This window comes from Sciurus carolinensis, chromosome 8 (genome assembly GCF_902686445.1).
Source record: "Sciurus carolinensis chromosome 8, mSciCar1.2, whole genome shotgun sequence".
Taxonomy (NCBI): domain Eukaryota; kingdom Metazoa; phylum Chordata; class Mammalia; order Rodentia; family Sciuridae; genus Sciurus; species Sciurus carolinensis.
Window position 1 is genome coordinate 16,401,323 of NC_062220.1, and position 16,682 is coordinate 16,418,004.

The 16,682-nt window shown below is 46.0% G+C and overlaps 2 protein-coding genes across 8 annotated transcripts in view; one reads left to right on the top strand and one right to left on the bottom strand.

Moving 5' to 3' along the window:
• Positions 1 to 3,757: 3,757 nt before the first annotated feature.
• Positions 3,758 to 14,737, bottom strand: Tmem213 (transmembrane protein 213). Of its 2 annotated transcripts, XM_047560995.1 has the most exons (4): positions 14,491 to 14,737; positions 10,698 to 10,769; positions 9,578 to 9,786; positions 3,758 to 4,086 (listed from the first exon to the last, which is right to left on the bottom strand). In XM_047560995.1, the coding sequence occupies exons 1-3, from the start codon at positions 14,600 to 14,602 to the stop codon at positions 9,617 to 9,619; spliced, it is 354 nt and encodes a 117-aa protein (XP_047416951.1). In that variant the 5' UTR covers positions 14,603 to 14,737; the 3' UTR covers positions 3,758 to 4,086; positions 9,578 to 9,616. The 2 variants fall into 2 exon arrangements, with proteins under 2 accessions (XP_047416951.1, XP_047416950.1); XM_047560994.1 differs by lacking the exon at positions 3,758 to 4,086 and having other exon boundaries at positions 9,533 to 9,786; positions 14,491 to 14,736.
• Positions 13,757 to 16,682, top strand: part of Atp6v0a4 (ATPase H+ transporting V0 subunit a4) — a 67,692-nt gene continuing 64,766 nt past the window's right edge. For 2 of the 6 annotated variants that reach the window (XM_047560989.1, XM_047560988.1), the window contains exon 1: positions 14,391 to 14,558. Coding sequence is in view for 4 of the 6 variants with exons in the window: in XM_047560992.1 (XP_047416948.1) it covers positions 13,970 to 14,102 (133 nt within the window). In the remaining 2 variants the exon portion in view is untranslated. Of the gene's footprint in view, positions 14,103 to 14,390; positions 14,559 to 16,682 lie in introns of those variants that run through there. The other 4 variants (XM_047560992.1, XM_047560993.1, XM_047560986.1 and 1 more) reach the window with 4 other exon arrangements.

Below are 16,682 nucleotides of genomic sequence, written 5' to 3' on the forward strand. Positions count from 1 at the left end.
CCCTGGGTTTGATTCCGAAGTACATTAATTAATTAATAAGATGAATTCTCTTTCATTTTCCATGCGACTAGTGAAATACATTTCAGATTAATGGTGTCCATTATTTGGTGTAACTCAATGACTAAGGGACCTGTTAGTATTTATTCTTTTAAATTTGTTAAGGTGTTTTGTGGCCTGACTTGATGAATGTCCCATGTGAGTGTGGGAAGAATGTGCATTCTGTTGTCAGAACAAGTGTTCTATACATGTCAATCACATCCAGGTGACTTGGTGGTGCTGTTCGGTTCCACTGTGTCCTTCATGACTTTCTGCCCGCTCCATCTGTCAGTTCCTGATCAGGGGCACTTGAAGTCTCCAACTATATTAACGGCGTTGTCTGTTTCTCCTTGCGGTTCTATCAGGTTTGCCTCCTGTATTCTGATGCTCTGTTGTCAGGCACAGGCACATTAAGGATTATCAGATCTTCTTGGAGTGTTGGCCCCTTCCTCAGTGTGTAATGTCCCTCTTCATCCCTGATAAATTTCCTTGCTCTGAAGCCAGCTTTGTCAGAAATTAATATAACAACTTCATTTTTCTTTTGATTAGTGTTAGCATTGATTGGGGTTCAATCCCCACTATAGGGGCAGGGGGAGTTGGTGTGGTTTGCTAGAATGCTATAAGAATAATTGTTAATTTAGTAGCAGCAGTGGTAGTAATGGTTTACATTATAAAGTTTATAATAGTAGATTCGAACGTTAGCTTTGCAGTTAGGACACCTGAGTGCACATCCACCTTTGCTTCTTCCTGTTCCCACAGGCTTGGGCAGATTGAAAAGTGATTAAAAACAAAAACAGGACTGGGGTTGTGGCTCAGTGGTAGAGAACTTGCCTAGCATGTGTGGGGCACTGGGTTCAAGTCTCAGCACCACATATAAATAAATGAATAAAATAAAGGTCTATCAACATCTAAAATTTTTTTTAAAAAAACATGTTGAGAAATACAATCGAGTTGGAGGCTTTGTTACAATGATTTAAAAATAATTGCTAAAATGCATTACAACATGTTATATCCTCATCATAGTAATGGTAATAATTCTAAAGTATACAGTAGAAGAATCAGGCATTACCTTTGCAGTGACAGCACCTAAACTTCAATCTATCTTTGCTTCTTACCATATATATAACCTTGGGTAAGTTACCTAACATCTTTTATTCTCTATTGCAACATTGTGGTATTTGGAGTTTAGTTTGTTGTTGTCGTTTGTACCAGGGATTGAACCCAGGGGTCCTTAACCATTAAGCCACAATCCCAGTCCTTTTAAAAATATTTTATTTAGAGTCAGGATTTTGCTAAGTTGTTTAGGGCCTTGCTAAATTGCTGAGACTGGTTTTGAACTCAGGATCTTTCTGCCTCAGCCTCCTGAGCTGCTGAGATTACAAGTGTGTGCCTCTGCATCTGGCTTGGAGTTCTTCTTAAGAGGAATCCTGGGGACCTTTTATAAGAAAGGATAATATTTCAGAAGGAGGTGATTTACTTTCTGAGGTCACAGAATATTCCAGAAGGTCATTTCCCCCATATGAGCATGTGTGTATTTTCTCTCTCTCTCTCTCTCTCTCTCTCTCTCTCTCTCTCTCTCTCTTTTTTTCCTGGACTTGAGTAATCCTTCCACTCCAGCATCCCGAGTAGCTGGGACTGTAGGTATAGACCATTATGCTGGGCTTTTTGTTTTTAATGCAGTTTTATTATGAAGTCATGATTTTTTTAGAAGTTTGGAAAATAAGTTCAAGTATAGAAAAAAACAATTCCTAAGTTGACTGTATGAAATAGCCCCAACATCTCAGTGGAATCTCATCTAATTTTTCTCTATGTATTTTATTTCCCTAGTTGAAGGACATATTATATATACAATTTTCTAGTTTAAATGTCTTGACATTTTTCCATGTCATTAAAGGCTCATTTGCATCCAACATTTGTGCTACCTAGGTGTGGACACATGTATAGCTGTCCACATTTTTTTTGCCTAATATTCCTCTGTATAGATCTACCATAATTTAATCATTCCCTAATGACAAGCTCTTGTCTGTTCCCAGGGTTCTGCTATTATAAATTATGATGTACTAAATATCTCTGTATAACATTGTCTGTTTTTCAGATTATTTCTTTAGAACAAATTCCTAGAGCCAGCATTATTGAGGCAAATGATCTGAGTAGATTTAAAGGATTTTATTTCATATTATCAATTACTTTTCAGAAACCCTGGGCAAATTTATACCCCTAATGTTTGAAGATATATCTCACTGCACTGTCAGCAGGACTATATTTATATTTTAAAAATATTTTATATTTTATAAAAAAGTTTCTACATCCTTTTTGTGATTATCTTTTTACAGCTACGTGATATCTTTCAGTAACATTGTTACTGTTTCTTTATTGTTTAACACTTGGGTCTTTTCCCAATATGTTGTATTGTCTAGAAGAGCAAATTATTGGAAGCAATTGTTATTTCCCCAGAGGAGAATCTTCCTTTTTTTTTTTTTTTTCCTTTGAATTGTCTATTAGGCAAGTTATCAGAAATAGGTCATAAAATATGGATAGTTTCTTTTTTTAAAAATTTGGTATCAGGGATTGAACCCAGGGGTGCTTAACCACTGAGCCACATCCCCAGCCCTTTTAAATATATTTTATTGAGATACAGGGCCTTGTTAAGTTGCTGAGGCTGGCTTTGGACTTGAGATCCTCCTGCCTCAGTCTCCCCAGTCACTGGGATTACAGGCGTGCACCACCATGCCCAGCAGATATTTTTAATATATCCAGAATGTAAGAGGTCTTCTAACAGTATGATACATGTCATTTACTGGTCACCAAATGGAAACAGATCTTCCTTCCTGAGGTGCATGTAAGTGTGTGTCTGTGTTTGATGGGGGGTGGAGGACAGGCAGAGTAGAATTCACTGTCCTCTATATTGTCCCAGTATCCGAGGTAGACTTGCTGATGAGGATTTAAAGAAGAGAAATGGAATCCTGGAGAAGATCAGCTTTTTTTTCTTTTTAGACTAGACTGATCTGATGCGACTTAGGTCATCTCACCATATCTCCTAGGATTTCATGGAAACCCACAGATGCAAATAAAAATAATTTACATGACATTTTTCTTCAGCTAGGCAAGTCTGAGTAAAAGATTTGAAATATTACCACTCTTGGCCCATCACTGAGTTCCGATTTACGTTCCATGAAAATTCCCCCCACCACACAGATCAACCTGGTGACCAACCTGCCTCCCCCAACCTCCTCCCCAGGGTTTTTCCAGGGGAATTGCCCTCAGAAATTTGGGAAGTGAAACTTTGTTTTCTCCTCTTGATCCAGCGGTCTTTTACATGGTCTCCATTCAGAGAAAATTTGGGAAGTTGTCATCTTTGCAAATCGAAGATGCTTGGGAGGCTAAGGAACATTCTGTGTCTCCCAGAAAATTTCACTCTTGGGACAACATGTGAAGTCTGAGAAAAGTATTATAAAATGTTAAAAAATAATTTAAAAATTATTAAAAACTCCTGCCTGCCTGGTATGAACATTCTGGTGTCTATCTGGCATATCCTCTGCACGTACCTTACAGACCACAATGTTAGACGTTTCTCTCCAGTTTGGTGCGTAAGTTGCTGTTATCCTGCCCTGTAACCTGGATCTGCTACTTGCTGTCTGCTATGCGGACTTCCTGGTAAAAATACATGGCAGTCTCATTTATAATTTCAAAAGCCAGTCACAGAGTTGTCCTCTTGAATACATTTCCTTCCTTCATTTCTTCCCAAACCTAGCACAACCCTGGCATACCTGAAGGTGAGAATCTGTCCAAATCCAGGAGTTTAGTAACAGATATACATTTTATTTTTTAATTCAACTAAATTGCATGCTCCTAAGATTTTTCTTATAGGCATCTTTTTAAAAATTCACATGAAAAGAAAAATGCTAACTCTGATACAAATGAAAGGCAATACTATCTCAGATTCAAAGTAAAATGGAATTTAATAAATCAGCATCCTACAGTGGAAATACTGTGCATGTCGTCCTTGGCTGAGGCATCGACTTGACTGATGTCTGTCTTGGAATGGGGAGACTGAAAGAAATCATGAAAAGTCAATTTCAGTTTCTTGGACAACTGAATGAAGTCATCTGTGTGTCAGTTTGAAAAGCAGGTAATCTTATAGGACCTAGTTTAAATATTGGCTTCTCCTGGGACCCAGCACTACTGCATCTGGGATTATTTCCCAGGGAAATTTGATCACAGGTGCATGCAGGATGGGAGCTTGTGAGGATTCTCATCCTGGGGTGATGTGGAAATGGGGCTTGGAGACAGTGTAGGCGTCTGTCCCGCAGGAGGTGGGGAGTGGACCAAGCAGCCTCCCATGATACCATCTATGTGGCGGCCAGAGCTCAGGCCGCCATGTGCACGCCAGCCGCAGTAGGCCTCAAAGACAGCATTGTGCAGAGAAAAGTCCAGATGCAGCACGAGATCTCATTTATGTAAATGCAAACACCTGAACGTATTAACACGCCTTGCATTTATAGGAGCACATACAGGGACCCACACGATCACCTTAGGCAGAGGCAGCAGGAAAATGAGGGGCATGGGGATAAGAGGGAGTACAGAAAAATGAAGGGACCTTGCAGAGATCAGGGTGCCCCAGTGACATGAAATGAGAGGTGTGATGAACTACGCCTCTGCACAGGCATCCAAGTGCAGGCTACGAAAAATAAATCTTCACGGGGAGAAGGGTGAGGCCTAACGGGGTGGTATGCCATACGTTTTCCCAAAATAGATGAGTACAGTTCCCTTAGGGAGTCAAGAACCACTCATAATTACCCTAACCACTGATCTTAATAACTGATCTTCAGAGTGGAACTGATAAACTAATTTAGGCATTAAAATTTGGTGCCAGTAAGATACACAAGTTATCCTACTATTTGATATTTTGTTGAAGATTTCAATTCAAAGGTATTTGACTTGATTCATGAAATACCCTTCTCCAAAGTGATGATAAGACTTGCCTGGACGCTTTTAAATCCTGTTTTTAAAAGCAGATTTTGGGGCTGGGGAGATAGCTCAGTTGGTAGAGTGCTTGTCTTGTGAGCACAGGACCCTGGGTTCAATCCCCAGCACCGGGAAAAAAAAAAAAAAATCAGATTTTATATTTTAGAGCAGTTTTAGGTTCCTGGCAAGTTGAGTGGAAACTCCAGGTAATTGAAACTCCAGGTAATTCCCACGTGCACTCTGCCTCTGCCCATGACAGCACCTGAGGGGCACATTTGCTACACTTGATAAACCAGTGTTGATACATTATCATCACCCGAGTCCAGAGTTTACCCTAGGGTCTGCTGTACAGCCTGTGAGTTTGGACAAATGAATATGATGTGTGTCCACGATTATAATATCATACAGAAAAGTTTCCCTGCCGGACCGCCTCTGTGCTCTTCTTGTCAACATCTTCTCCCCCAGTCCCTGGAAACCACTGATCCTTTTACTGTCTCTGCAGTTTTGCGTTTTCCAGAATGAGGCATGGTTGGAATTACAGGTAGGTAGCCTTTCCAGACCGGCTTCTCTTGCTTAGTAATCTGCAGTTAAGCTTCCTCCATGTCTTCTCATGCTTCCGTGGCTTGCGAATCAGTTTTCAGAGGAGCATTTTGATCCAAGCATCTCCAAGTTCTGACTTAGTCTTGGTGCTTCACATATTGCTCCTAATAACACAAAATTTGGAATAGAAGCCACTTGTTTAACCAGTGAAAGCAGAAATATTTGCTTATTTTTATGCGACCAGTTTGGATCTTATTCCTTCTTGATAGAAGCGAACATGTTATAAATGAAACATGAAGATTGCTCTTTTGGCCCTGACTGCTTTAGTGTGAAAGAGAAATGGGCTTTTGTGCACACTGAAATCCCGGGACTCTGCAGTGGCAGTCTGGGGGACAGTATCGTCATCTGCAACACCTCCTTCACCAGTGAGTCTTTATCAGTCTGGCCATGATTGTATACTGTTTGTCATCAATTTTTTTTTTTTAAATCAGTTTGAACAACACATTTACAAGTCTGCTGTTCAGCAGAGAAGCCTGCAATTGCAACCAAGTGTTAGATGCAAAGTGTGAGCTTTTCTTGGTTCATGGCAAATTGCCTCTTGGGAAAGGTGCGTTCCAGCCATGGGAACAGCAAGAACGAGGGAGGGGATGGACAGGGCCTGGGATGTTTAGGGAATTGAAATAATTCAGCACTGGGTCTGCATGAAAGTTATGTAGGCGGCAAAGCTGGAGGGATGTGAGGATCCAGGGTCGTCTGAAGAGGCTGGGTTCAGCCTGAGGAGCCGCAGGAGGGTTTTCACTAGGGGCAACCCCCTGACTTACACTCTAGAAGAGTCACCCCAGAAGAGGTGAGGGGTGGGCTGGAGCCAGTAAGGCTGGAAGTAGAATGGAGGCTGTCCCCAGGACACTCCAACCATGAGCTGACCGAGACCCCTGGAATCACACTGTGTGGACACATATGACTTCAAAACAGACACCAGGGTTCAGAGAGAAAGAGAGCAGTTTCTTCAACTAGATTATTATTTAAGTTTTAAAATATGCTCACATATATGTTCGTGGAATGAGGCCTGCTATAAACTAAATGTTGTGCCCCTCCCCAAATTCATGTCAAATCCCAACACCCCATGTGGTGATGGCATTTGGAGAGGGGCCTTTGGGGGGGCCTCTAGGTCATGAGGGTGCAGCCTCGTCAGTGGGATCAGTGTCCTTGTGAAAGAGTCCTCAGAGGGCTCCTTTGCCCCGCCCATCAGGTGAGAAGATGGCCATGCCTGAGCCGAGGGCCCTGACCAGTGCCTGGCCAAACCAGCTCCCTGAGCTCCGTCTTCCAGTTTCCAGAACTGGAGAAATCAGTTTCTGCTGTCATAAGCCACCCGGTCTATGAAAAGTTGTTATAGCAGTCTGAATAAGACAAGTCCAAGTAATCCTATGACTCATGTATGACTAAGCTTTCCTGGGATCTAACATTTAATTTTTAACAGAAAATTATGTATGGTTTATTTATCCTTGAGCATGATACATACGAAAAGAAATCGATTAAAAATGATGATTTTTGAAAAGTCAGGTAGTTGGGCTCCACATTAATGGCTAATCTTTTCTTTGTACACATGACATTTTGATACAGACATGCCCTGTGCTGTTTAGACTATATCATAATGTAGTGTGTGAGGGCAAAGTTGACTGTTGAAGGAAAAATTTAAAATGAAAAGTCCATCTACCACCGGGTGGGTCCTTGCTTTATACCTGGACACTTTCAGATCCACCATAGTCTTCCTTCTTTCAGTCTCCAAGAAGGGAGCAGTTTACATTCAGTCTGTCCTTCCTCTTGTGCAAATAATCTCATGCCTATAATCCCAGTGACTCAGGAGGCTGAGGCAGGAGGATGGCAAGTTCAAGGCCAGCCTCAGCAATTTAGTTGGGTTCAATCCCCAGTACCAAAAAATAAAAATAAAAGAAAGGAGATGGAGATGTCAATTACCCTGATTTGATTGGTACACAGTGTATACATGTGCTGAGATATCACACTGTAGCCCATAAATGCCTGCATTTTAATGTGATACGGCAGGGACTACACCCAGCTCACCTCAGTATCGTCTAGATTCAGATGTTGTCCCAGACTGGAGAGGATCTGACGTCCACGGCTGCTCTGCCCTCTGCTTGTTCAGGCAGCAGGTGAAGAGAGAGGGGCCAGGCCACTCACGGCCTTCACACCGAGGCTCAAATAGCTCCATGAGCTTTTGTGTCCCCACCTGAAAATACTGCACTGGTCCAGTTCTTACATTTTCCACTTAAAAGACTGATGCCCAGCAAAGGCACAATATTTGTGTTCACACTGGCCAGAAATACTTCTTAATTTCCCATCTTTTAAAGCTAGTACTCTAACCACTATGTCACACTCTTTTGTCTTTTCAATGTTTGCAGACAGTACATGTGACTGTGCTCTTGAGTGGATCTTTTCCTCTTGTGGATGATAAACCATTATGCATTGTGAAATTTTTCCTTGAATTTCTGAAATAGTGGGCTGCATGCTCGTGTGTGCTCACGGCAGAGCCTGGGTGCTGCTCGGACACTTCCATTCCCACGATCGTGCCACACTCAGGAGCAATAGGCCCATCCCACTGCACTGATGCCACGTCCGGGTCAGGAATTACGGGGCTTTTCAGAGTGCAGGACAAGCCAGGCCATCCCTGCAGATTCTGTTGTCAGGGAAGTTTACTTAGATTTTCTGAAAGAGTGACTGAGCAGCTTAAGTTATTTGCTTCCTCTAGAAAGAGCTTCTTCCTCTCTCAGAGGCCTCGTTTTTCTTTGTTTTGATATAGGGTTTATCCCGTCTAAATGTTTTCTCACAGACAGTAGGAGTTGTTCCATGAGTCACATTGTCCTTTCTTCCTCCTGACAGAACCACCTGTCTCTCCCCGCTTCACCCTCCCCTGGGAGAGTTCACAATGACACCCAATGTCCCTGCTCAGGTAAGTGCTATGGCTGCATTGCTGACAGAGCAGTGACCTACCCCAGCTTCTTTAGAGTAAGTTATTTCAGCGTTCTGGAGAGAAGTGGAGGCTCTGAATGCAGAGAGATGATCATAAGTTGTCCAGGGCAAGGACTCATTCATCCATTCATCCATCCATCCACCCATCTGTCCATCCACCCATCCATCCACCCATCTGTCCATCCACTCATCCATCCATCCATCTGTCCGTCCGTCTGCCTATCCATCCATCCATCCATCCATCCATCCATCCATCCACCCACCCACCCACCCATCTGTCCATCCATCCATCCGTCCATCCATTGGACAAACATGAAGAGCTTACTCTACCCTAGGATTGAAAGCTTAAAGCGATCATGAAGAAGCCCATTTGCAGTGGCTGTGCCTAAGGCCTTGACAAGTGTCCTGGAGTGCCAGCTCCAGGTAGCCCAAGGCTGCCCGTGCCCCAGGAGGTGCCCCAGGAAGTGGGAACAGAAGGAAACATTCCTGATGGTCGGGAGATGTTGTGAAGGCCAGAACGAGGGAGCTGCGGGGGAGAATGGGTGGGACCGGACAGCCTCTGAGGACACAGGAAGGAAGACAGAGCTGGAGAAGGGCAGGATGTGGGGGTGAGGGAGGAGGGGCGCGGGGCGGGGGCCCTCACATTTCGAGATGTAGTTGTGCCCTTGACTGAGTGAGAGGCGGGTGCCGACGACCTGTTCTGCCGTGTGCTCACCAGAAGCCCACGTCCTGGGTTTCTTGTGCACCCCTGGGGCCCAGAAGAAAGCCCTGGTTAAAGGAGGAGCAGCCCGCGGGACAGCTGACGGCAGAGTTTGTGGGGCGCAGAAGGCCCTCTGGAGTCGGGCTGAGGGCTGCGGGCCTTGGTCCTGGACCCTCACTCTTCCTTCCCTTTTCTAAGTAGTGGAAGGGGTGGGGTGTGCTCAGTGGTGGGGTGTGAGGGGTGTGCAAGGCCTCGGATTTGATCCCCAGCCCCACAGGAATGAGTGAATGAATGAATAAAAGCAGCTGAGGCTTCGAGGGAAAGGCTTTAGAGGAATAGCGGCCTCCCCACCCGGTGGAGGCGAGGCCGATCTCGGGGCTGGGACGCATCTCATGCTTGCGAGTCCTTGGGCTCCTCTGGAGTGAGCTTCATCAGTTTGTCCACGCAGAGCAGGATGAGGGTGAGGAACCAGAGACTCCAGCCCACGGCAGCCGCGATCCATCCGTATTCGTCCACTCCCGCTTGGCAGCACCGGGCTGCCTGGGGGCAGAAGTCAACACCTGGGGAAGGGAGAGGAGAGTGGCAGGATGCAGCATGCCGGCCACCAGCCTTTTCTCTGATGTTAGTAAGAACAAGAACACGTACAACGTGAGAGCAGACACTTAATGAGCACCTACTATATGCCACGCACCAGGCCAAGTCTTTGGCACCTGAGTTCCCTTATGTGTTTCTCACAAGACGAGAGCTACTGTTATTAGTGCTCATTATTATTTTGGTGCTGTGGAGCCTCCTTAAGCATACATGCACCCTACCACCATGCTACACCCCCAGCCTGGTGATAGCTACAATTACTATTTCCATTTTGTGTAAAGAAATTGAGATTATAACTTGCCCAATGTCACAAGGTGGCAGAAATAAAACTCAAATCCAAATCTATGAGACTCCAAAGTCGTATTCTTATCCTATATGATTGCCTGTTACCTTCTTTATAAATGGCCAGGAGTAAGCACATTTGGTCATTCCGTCAGGGCAGCAGAAAGGGGCCAGACTTAAAGGAAAACTTCCCACTAACGAGATGTGTTAATGGTGGCTGCTCTGTGCATTCCCGAGCTCCTTGTCGCTGGAAATTCTCAAGTAGAGAATGAACGGAAATAGGCGAAGGGGACCAAAACCAAGTGCCTGCCTTTTTCAGGTTAGCTGATTTTTATGGACTTCCCCCCTCCAAACTTCTACAAGCATTTGAACCCAGGGAGTCTTTGGTCACCCACCAGGGACTGGGTCATTAGAGCCACCTGCACCAAAGACCATATGCATACATTTTGCAGATGGTCCTGGGCGGAACCACTCCAGGCCCAGGAAACCCAGGGAGATACTTGATCACCTACTAGCAGCCAACAGAAAGCAGGAGGACTCAAGTTTCCCTCCCAGCTCCGGGGCCAGCTCTGGGGTGAGGGCGTTGGCAGAGGCTTACTGGGGCACTGTTCCAGGGTCCCTGGACCTGGGTGGCGGGTGGTCAAGGTTGAGTTGTTGCTGCTGGTGGTTTCTGAAAGAAAAGACAGGACAGAGTCTCAGGCAGAAGGAAACACCATTCCCAGGTGTAGGGTTTGGAATCTTGTCAATCAGTAGTATCCTGAGAGTGTTATAGCCTGTCCCGAACAGGTCTATTGAAGCTTTATGAAGCTAACTCCCTGCTGTAGACTGAATTGTGTCCCACCCAAATTCATATGTTCATGTCCTCATGCCCAGTGTGACTAGATTTGGAGACAGGCCCTTAAGGAAGCAATTAAGGTTAAAGAGGGCATATGGGTGGGTCCTATGCCAGTGTGACCAGTGTCCTCATGAGAAGAGGAAGGGACACCAGCTATGCATGTGCACAGAGGAAAGGCCACGTGAGGACACAGTGAGAAGGGGGTCATCTGCAACCCAAAGAGGGAGGCCTCAGGAGAGACCGTGATGCCGTGACCCTGGCCAGCTGGCCTCCAGGACAATGGGGAAATAAGCTTCTGGTGTTTAAGCCCCCAGTCTGGGCTGTCTGTTTTGGCAGCCACCCAGCGAGGAATCCACTCCCCTTTTCTTATCACTGTATCTTCATTTCTCATTGCCCTTCGGTGACCAAAGGCCTGCTATATAAATAGCTTGCCACACTCTATTTTTAGCTGCTTTCTGTGCAGATAGATGTAACTATAAAAAGGCCTTTCCAGTATATATTGAAACTATCACTGAAAAGTCTGGAGTGTCTTCTCATAACTGTCTTCAATTCCTTTCAAAAACTCGAACGAGTCAACACTGAAATCTGACCTCGATTCTTTACTTTTGATGAGAGGAGGTTGCTACACAGGCACGTGGCCATGCACACAAGTTAAACAGTCAGTCGTGCACATCAGTCCGGGGTTGGGATGTGGTGTCAGTCAGTGGTGAGTATTGTGAGGCTACAGAATTTCCAGCAGGGGTGTACAGGAGCTTTATGTGACAAAGCAGACTCCTGTTGTCACCTGAATTGTGTCTCCTGCAAACTCGTTGCCAGAATACGCAGGGCATAAATTCGTTGTTTGATTTATGAGTAAGGAGCAGGAAAACAAAAAGAACTTAGGCAGAAATTCTAAAAGAGCCCCTTTGCCTTTTGTCTCCAGGAAGCTGAAAGTCTAACCCTTTGCCATCTGAGGAGAAGAGAATACCCACTGGGGTTGGGGGGTGGAGAAGAAGGCCACTCTCTTCATAACGGGTGGTCCATGCTGTCCCATGCAGTGGCCCTGGCCACTTGGGGATATTTTAACTGATTAAAATCAGCTGAAGTTAACAAGTCAGCTTCTGGGTCCCGTTAGCCACGTTTCGGATATTCAGTCACTGCATGTGGCTAGTGGCCACACGATGCAGAAATGGAACCTCCCTACCATCAAAGTAAGATCTATTAGCACTAATGCTGAGTTAGGTGGATCAAACCAAGAGATTGATTTTGCAGAACCTTCCTGGAAATTATATTGCTTTTCAATCTGCTTTGCTGAGAATGCAAAAGCCACACCAAACCAAAACAAAAATATGTGAAAACTTTCAACACTCCACTGACCGCAGGTCAGCATGTTCTTCAGGTGCTTGTTGTCGTAGTTAGCAAGAAGGCTGTTTAGCCAAAGCCACGAAATTGCTGCCCAGAACTAATTTTATGCCACCCAATCCCCAAGCAACTCCTGTGTCCTGCTTAAGGTATGGTAAATTACCCTGATGAAATCTGATTGTTACTGTAAATTATTTACAACTAAATGGCTCAGGGCTTGGTCTTTGTTTTGGACACACTGATTCCTCCACATTTGAATTTTAACTCCCTTGGACCTGACTTTCATCTCCCCTCTGCACCTAGAGTACTGGAGTTCTGATATTCCTGTCCAGAGTAAGTGAGTGGGAAAAATGTAGTTAACTGCCAGTTTTAGTTTATGCAGTTACCACTTTTTATATCAAAAATTATTCCAGAATAGCAGTTTTATGTGGTTCAAACAAAATAGCCCAGGTAAAAAATTCCTAAGCACTTAACTATCACTCTCCTCCCTTATGAGCAGAAACATCCGCAGGGACTTGCCTCATTTGGGAAGACCAACAGCTCAGTGGAGTTACATGTATCAATTTTTTTTTTTTTTAAACTGGGGATTGGATCCAGGAGTGCTCTACCACTGAGCTATATTTGTTTGAGGGAGTCCCCCACCCCACCAGGGATTGAACCCACTTTCAATCACTTAACCACTGAGCCAGATTCCCAGCCCTTTTTATGTTTTATTTTGAGACAGGGTCTCACTAAGTTGCTTAGGGCCTCACTAAGTTGCTGAGGCTGACCTCAAACTTGTGATCCTCCTGCCTCAGCTGCCTGGGTCATCAATTTTGTTTTTAGCCCCCATCATGAGCAAGGAACTGTGAGGGTAAGCAAAGAAAAATTAAATAGCTCTATTTGAGGAGGGGAAGTTGGGAAATAAGACAAACTTGTTAATCATACTTACTAACAATCATTGTATGTACAATTACCATGTGCTTTTTTTTTTTTTTAAACCAGGAATTGAACTCAGGGACTCTCAACCACTAAGCCACATCTCCAGCCCTTTTTTAGAAACTTGAGACAGGGTCTCACTCAGTTGCTCAGGGCCTCGCTAAGTTGCCAAGGCCAGCCTTGAACTTACGATCCTACCTCCTACCTCAGCCTCCCTAGCAGCTGGGATTACAGGCATGCGCCACCACACCCGGCTTATTGTAAATTCTTTAAAAGCAGTCATCTCACTTGCTCTTCACACAAAACCCTGTAACTCAGCACTGTGTTCACTCTCATGTTCTAAACAGGAAACGGGCTCAGGGAAGAGAAGCAATTTGCTCAAGGTCACACAGCCTAGTAAGTTGTGGAAGCTGGGGTGGAACTGAGTCTTGGTGGGCAGCCACACCGAGCCATCTGGCAGTGGCCACAAGAGAGGTGCTGAGAACGGGAGAGACAGGTACAGACTTGGTGGGAGTCAGCTTCGAGACAGGGAGAGTCCCAGGTGCAGGGCAGACAAGGGAACTCAGACAAGATCAGAGCTGGAAGCAGCAGGTCCTCTGCCACCAGGTGCAGGCCCAGCTGACAGAGCCAGGCTGGTGAGACAGGGGGGCATAACCCAGCGTCGCGGGTGCCCTGGGGAGGCAGGAGAGTGGTGGGTAGTGAATGGCAGCTTCCAGGCTTCGGGAAAGCAGCAGAGGAAGTACAGTGGCCAGGAGGGACAAGGACTTCAGTAAGGGATGGTGAGACCAAATATGAGGGCAGACTGCCAATCACAACAGCCCAGGGGAGCTGAGGGAGCGGAGCTGAGAGGGGCCATGAGAAACCTGTCAACCAGATTTTGTTACTTGAGACAATCTGGTCCTCTGATAGGTAAGATTCTGACAAATTCTGTGTGTGTGTGTGTGTGTGTGTGTGTGTGTGTGTGTGTGTGTGTGAGAGAGAGAGAGAGAGAGAGAGAGAGAGACACCAACGGAGGCGCTGCTCCTGTCCTAGCCCCGGAGTTAAGAGTTGGATCTTGGATCTTGGTCTTAAGCAAACCTCAGGCTCCCGACCCCATGCCCACCCCCAGCCTCCTGCCTAATCCTTCTGTGAAAGTCCTCTCTCCTCTGCTTCCTGCGGGACCAGCCCTGGCCAAGGACTCCTGCCTCCCCCTCCCTCTCCCTCGGGTGGCACCCCCTCCCCACCCCCTGCTGCTCCCGCCCTCCCTCCTGCCCTCCCCCTTTCTCTGCGTGGCCAAGAATAAAGCTCACAGTTCTACCTGCCCAGCAAGCCGAGTGGAAGGAGGCAAAGCCCAGGCAGAGGAGCAGGGCGGCCCGTGGGACAGAGGTGAGGTGCTGCATGCTGCAGAGGGAGGCATCTCTCTGGGCCATGTCGCAGGTGTGCCGGGTGCTGCTGAGGTGACTCCGGTCCCACAGGAGCCGGCCAACTTCTGCTGTTTGGGGGAAAGGGACGGACGGGGTGGAGCCAAGGAAACCTGGCCTGACACACCTGCTCTCCTGTCTCTAGAAGGGAAACCAAACTCTGTGACTGGGGGAGCAGAGGAGGGGCAGCTCTGCCCTTCTTTATTGAGATGACATTGTCCCCACTGAGAAAAAGGGAGGGCCAAGGGGAGATGGGCGTACTGCTGGTTCCTTGGAAGGGAGCCGGCTGCCCCTTCCACTTGCAGGAGTAGCATGGACTCCTTATTCCATTCAGTCCCCTATTTACTGAGCACCTACTATGTGCACTGTGCTTTGCTCAAGTCTGTGGATGCTTGCCCTCCAAATGCTTAATTCACTGACATACAGGGCAGCATTTCAGGAATGAGTTGGGAAGGACAAAGTACTTTGGGTCTCAGCAGAAAGAGGCCGAATCTGCTGATGGGATATTTCTTGAAGAAAATGACATCTGAATTGGGCCTTGAAGAATAGATAGAATTTGGAGCGGTGGAGAGGGGAGGAGGGCATTGTGGGTAGGAGTAACAGGTGAGCAAAGGCTTGGAGGTTCAGTGTGACCACAGCACAGGTAGGTATAGGTGAGCGGAGGAGAGGGAGCTGGGGCAGCTGGACAGCCCTGGAGAGCAGGAGGCTGAGCTTCTACACGCAGGGCCGGGGAGTTGGTACCAAAGTCAGGAAGCAGAGAGGGGCTTTGTGAAGATGTTGAACTGAGTAGCGGCTTGAAGGGGGCTTTGCCTTCAGTCTGAAACATTTACAGTGGTCTCCCCTTGTGCATGGGGGATATGTCTCAAGACCCCCTGAGGACGCCTGACACCCTGGGTGGTACTGAGCTCTCTGTATTCTATAAAGTCCAATTTATAAATGAGTCACAGTAAGAGTGATAATGAAACAGCAATCATAGCAATGTGCTGTACTGAGCATTATGTAAGATTTATGGATTGTTATTTCTAGAATTTTCCATTCAGTGTTTCAGACTGCAGTTGCATGTGGGTACCTGGAACCACAGTTGAGGGGGGGATCACTAGTGTGCATTGAATACTCACCCCGTGTGTGAAAGGCATTGGCCTAAACACTTGAGATTCACAGGTGACTGGGCCACGGTCCAGCAGCGGTCAAGCAGGGAAGAAAGAATTTTGATGCAATGTAGCCAGACTCACCTATGGGAATCTCCCATGGTTATAGGGCTATAAAAGAGGGAGCACCTGAGAGGTGCAGGGGAAGGGCTTACAGAGGAAGTGACATTTGGGCTGTATGTGGAGATGGCAAGAGGCCAGTGTTTGTAGGGGCCTGCCTGGGATCAAATTCTAGCCCTGTGTCTTATTGACCTGGTGGCCCTGGCAAGTCACTTAATGCATCAAGCCTCAGTTTCCTTATCTGAAAAGCAATAGGATAATAGCACTATCTCAGGGTTTGTTGAAGTCTTCCATGTCAAGCACTTAGCACAGGTTGAACAGATTCTAGGTACTCAGGAAACTTAACCACCATTTAAACAGAAGGGTCATCCTAGATAGAAAATAAATACCAGAGAAATGGGAGAAAGGCCATTTTAGGGAAGAATAATGTTATTTATGCATTGAGTTATTTAGATCCTACCTTGATCCTCCAAGGACTTAAGGACGCTAACCTGCAATTAACCTAGCTAGATAAGATAGAAGAAATGAGGCAAAGAGAAATTGAGGATTGGAAATAGAAAATAGGTCTAGGAGCAAGTTCAGAGCATGGAATGCCACGCACGTTTCCAAAGCGTGAAGAGGGTCACAGGACTGCATAGGCGATTCGTGGACAAAAGCCACAGACAGGCAACAGCTCTTGGTACTGACCTACAAAAATTACAGGATGCGTTTGATGTGAGCAGAGCGTGTCCCTCCGAAAAGATGAGAGCCATGGGTTTTAAATGACCCTGCTGTGGGTTGCTGTGGAGGTGGTTTTAATGGCAGCGGTGACCTGAGTTGAGAGCATCCTACCAGATCTCTGAGGACACTTTGCCAACACAGGAGATGAAGGGAAGGAAGAT

Excerpts from the sequence above, each read along its gene's own strand:
- Tmem213 (XM_047560995.1), bottom strand. The coding sequence starts at position 14,602 with ATGGCCCAGAGAGATGCCTCCCTCTGCAGCATGCAGCACCTCACCTCT. Across the intron at positions 10,770-14,490 it reads CCACTCGGCTTGCTGGGCAG|AAACCACCAGCAGCAACAAC; the intron begins GTAGAACTGTGA and ends CTTTTCTTTCAG. Across the intron at positions 9,787-10,697 it reads GACCCTGGAACAGTGCCCCA|GTGTTGACTTCTGCCCCCAG; the intron begins GTAAGCCTCTGC and ends TCCCTTCCCCAG.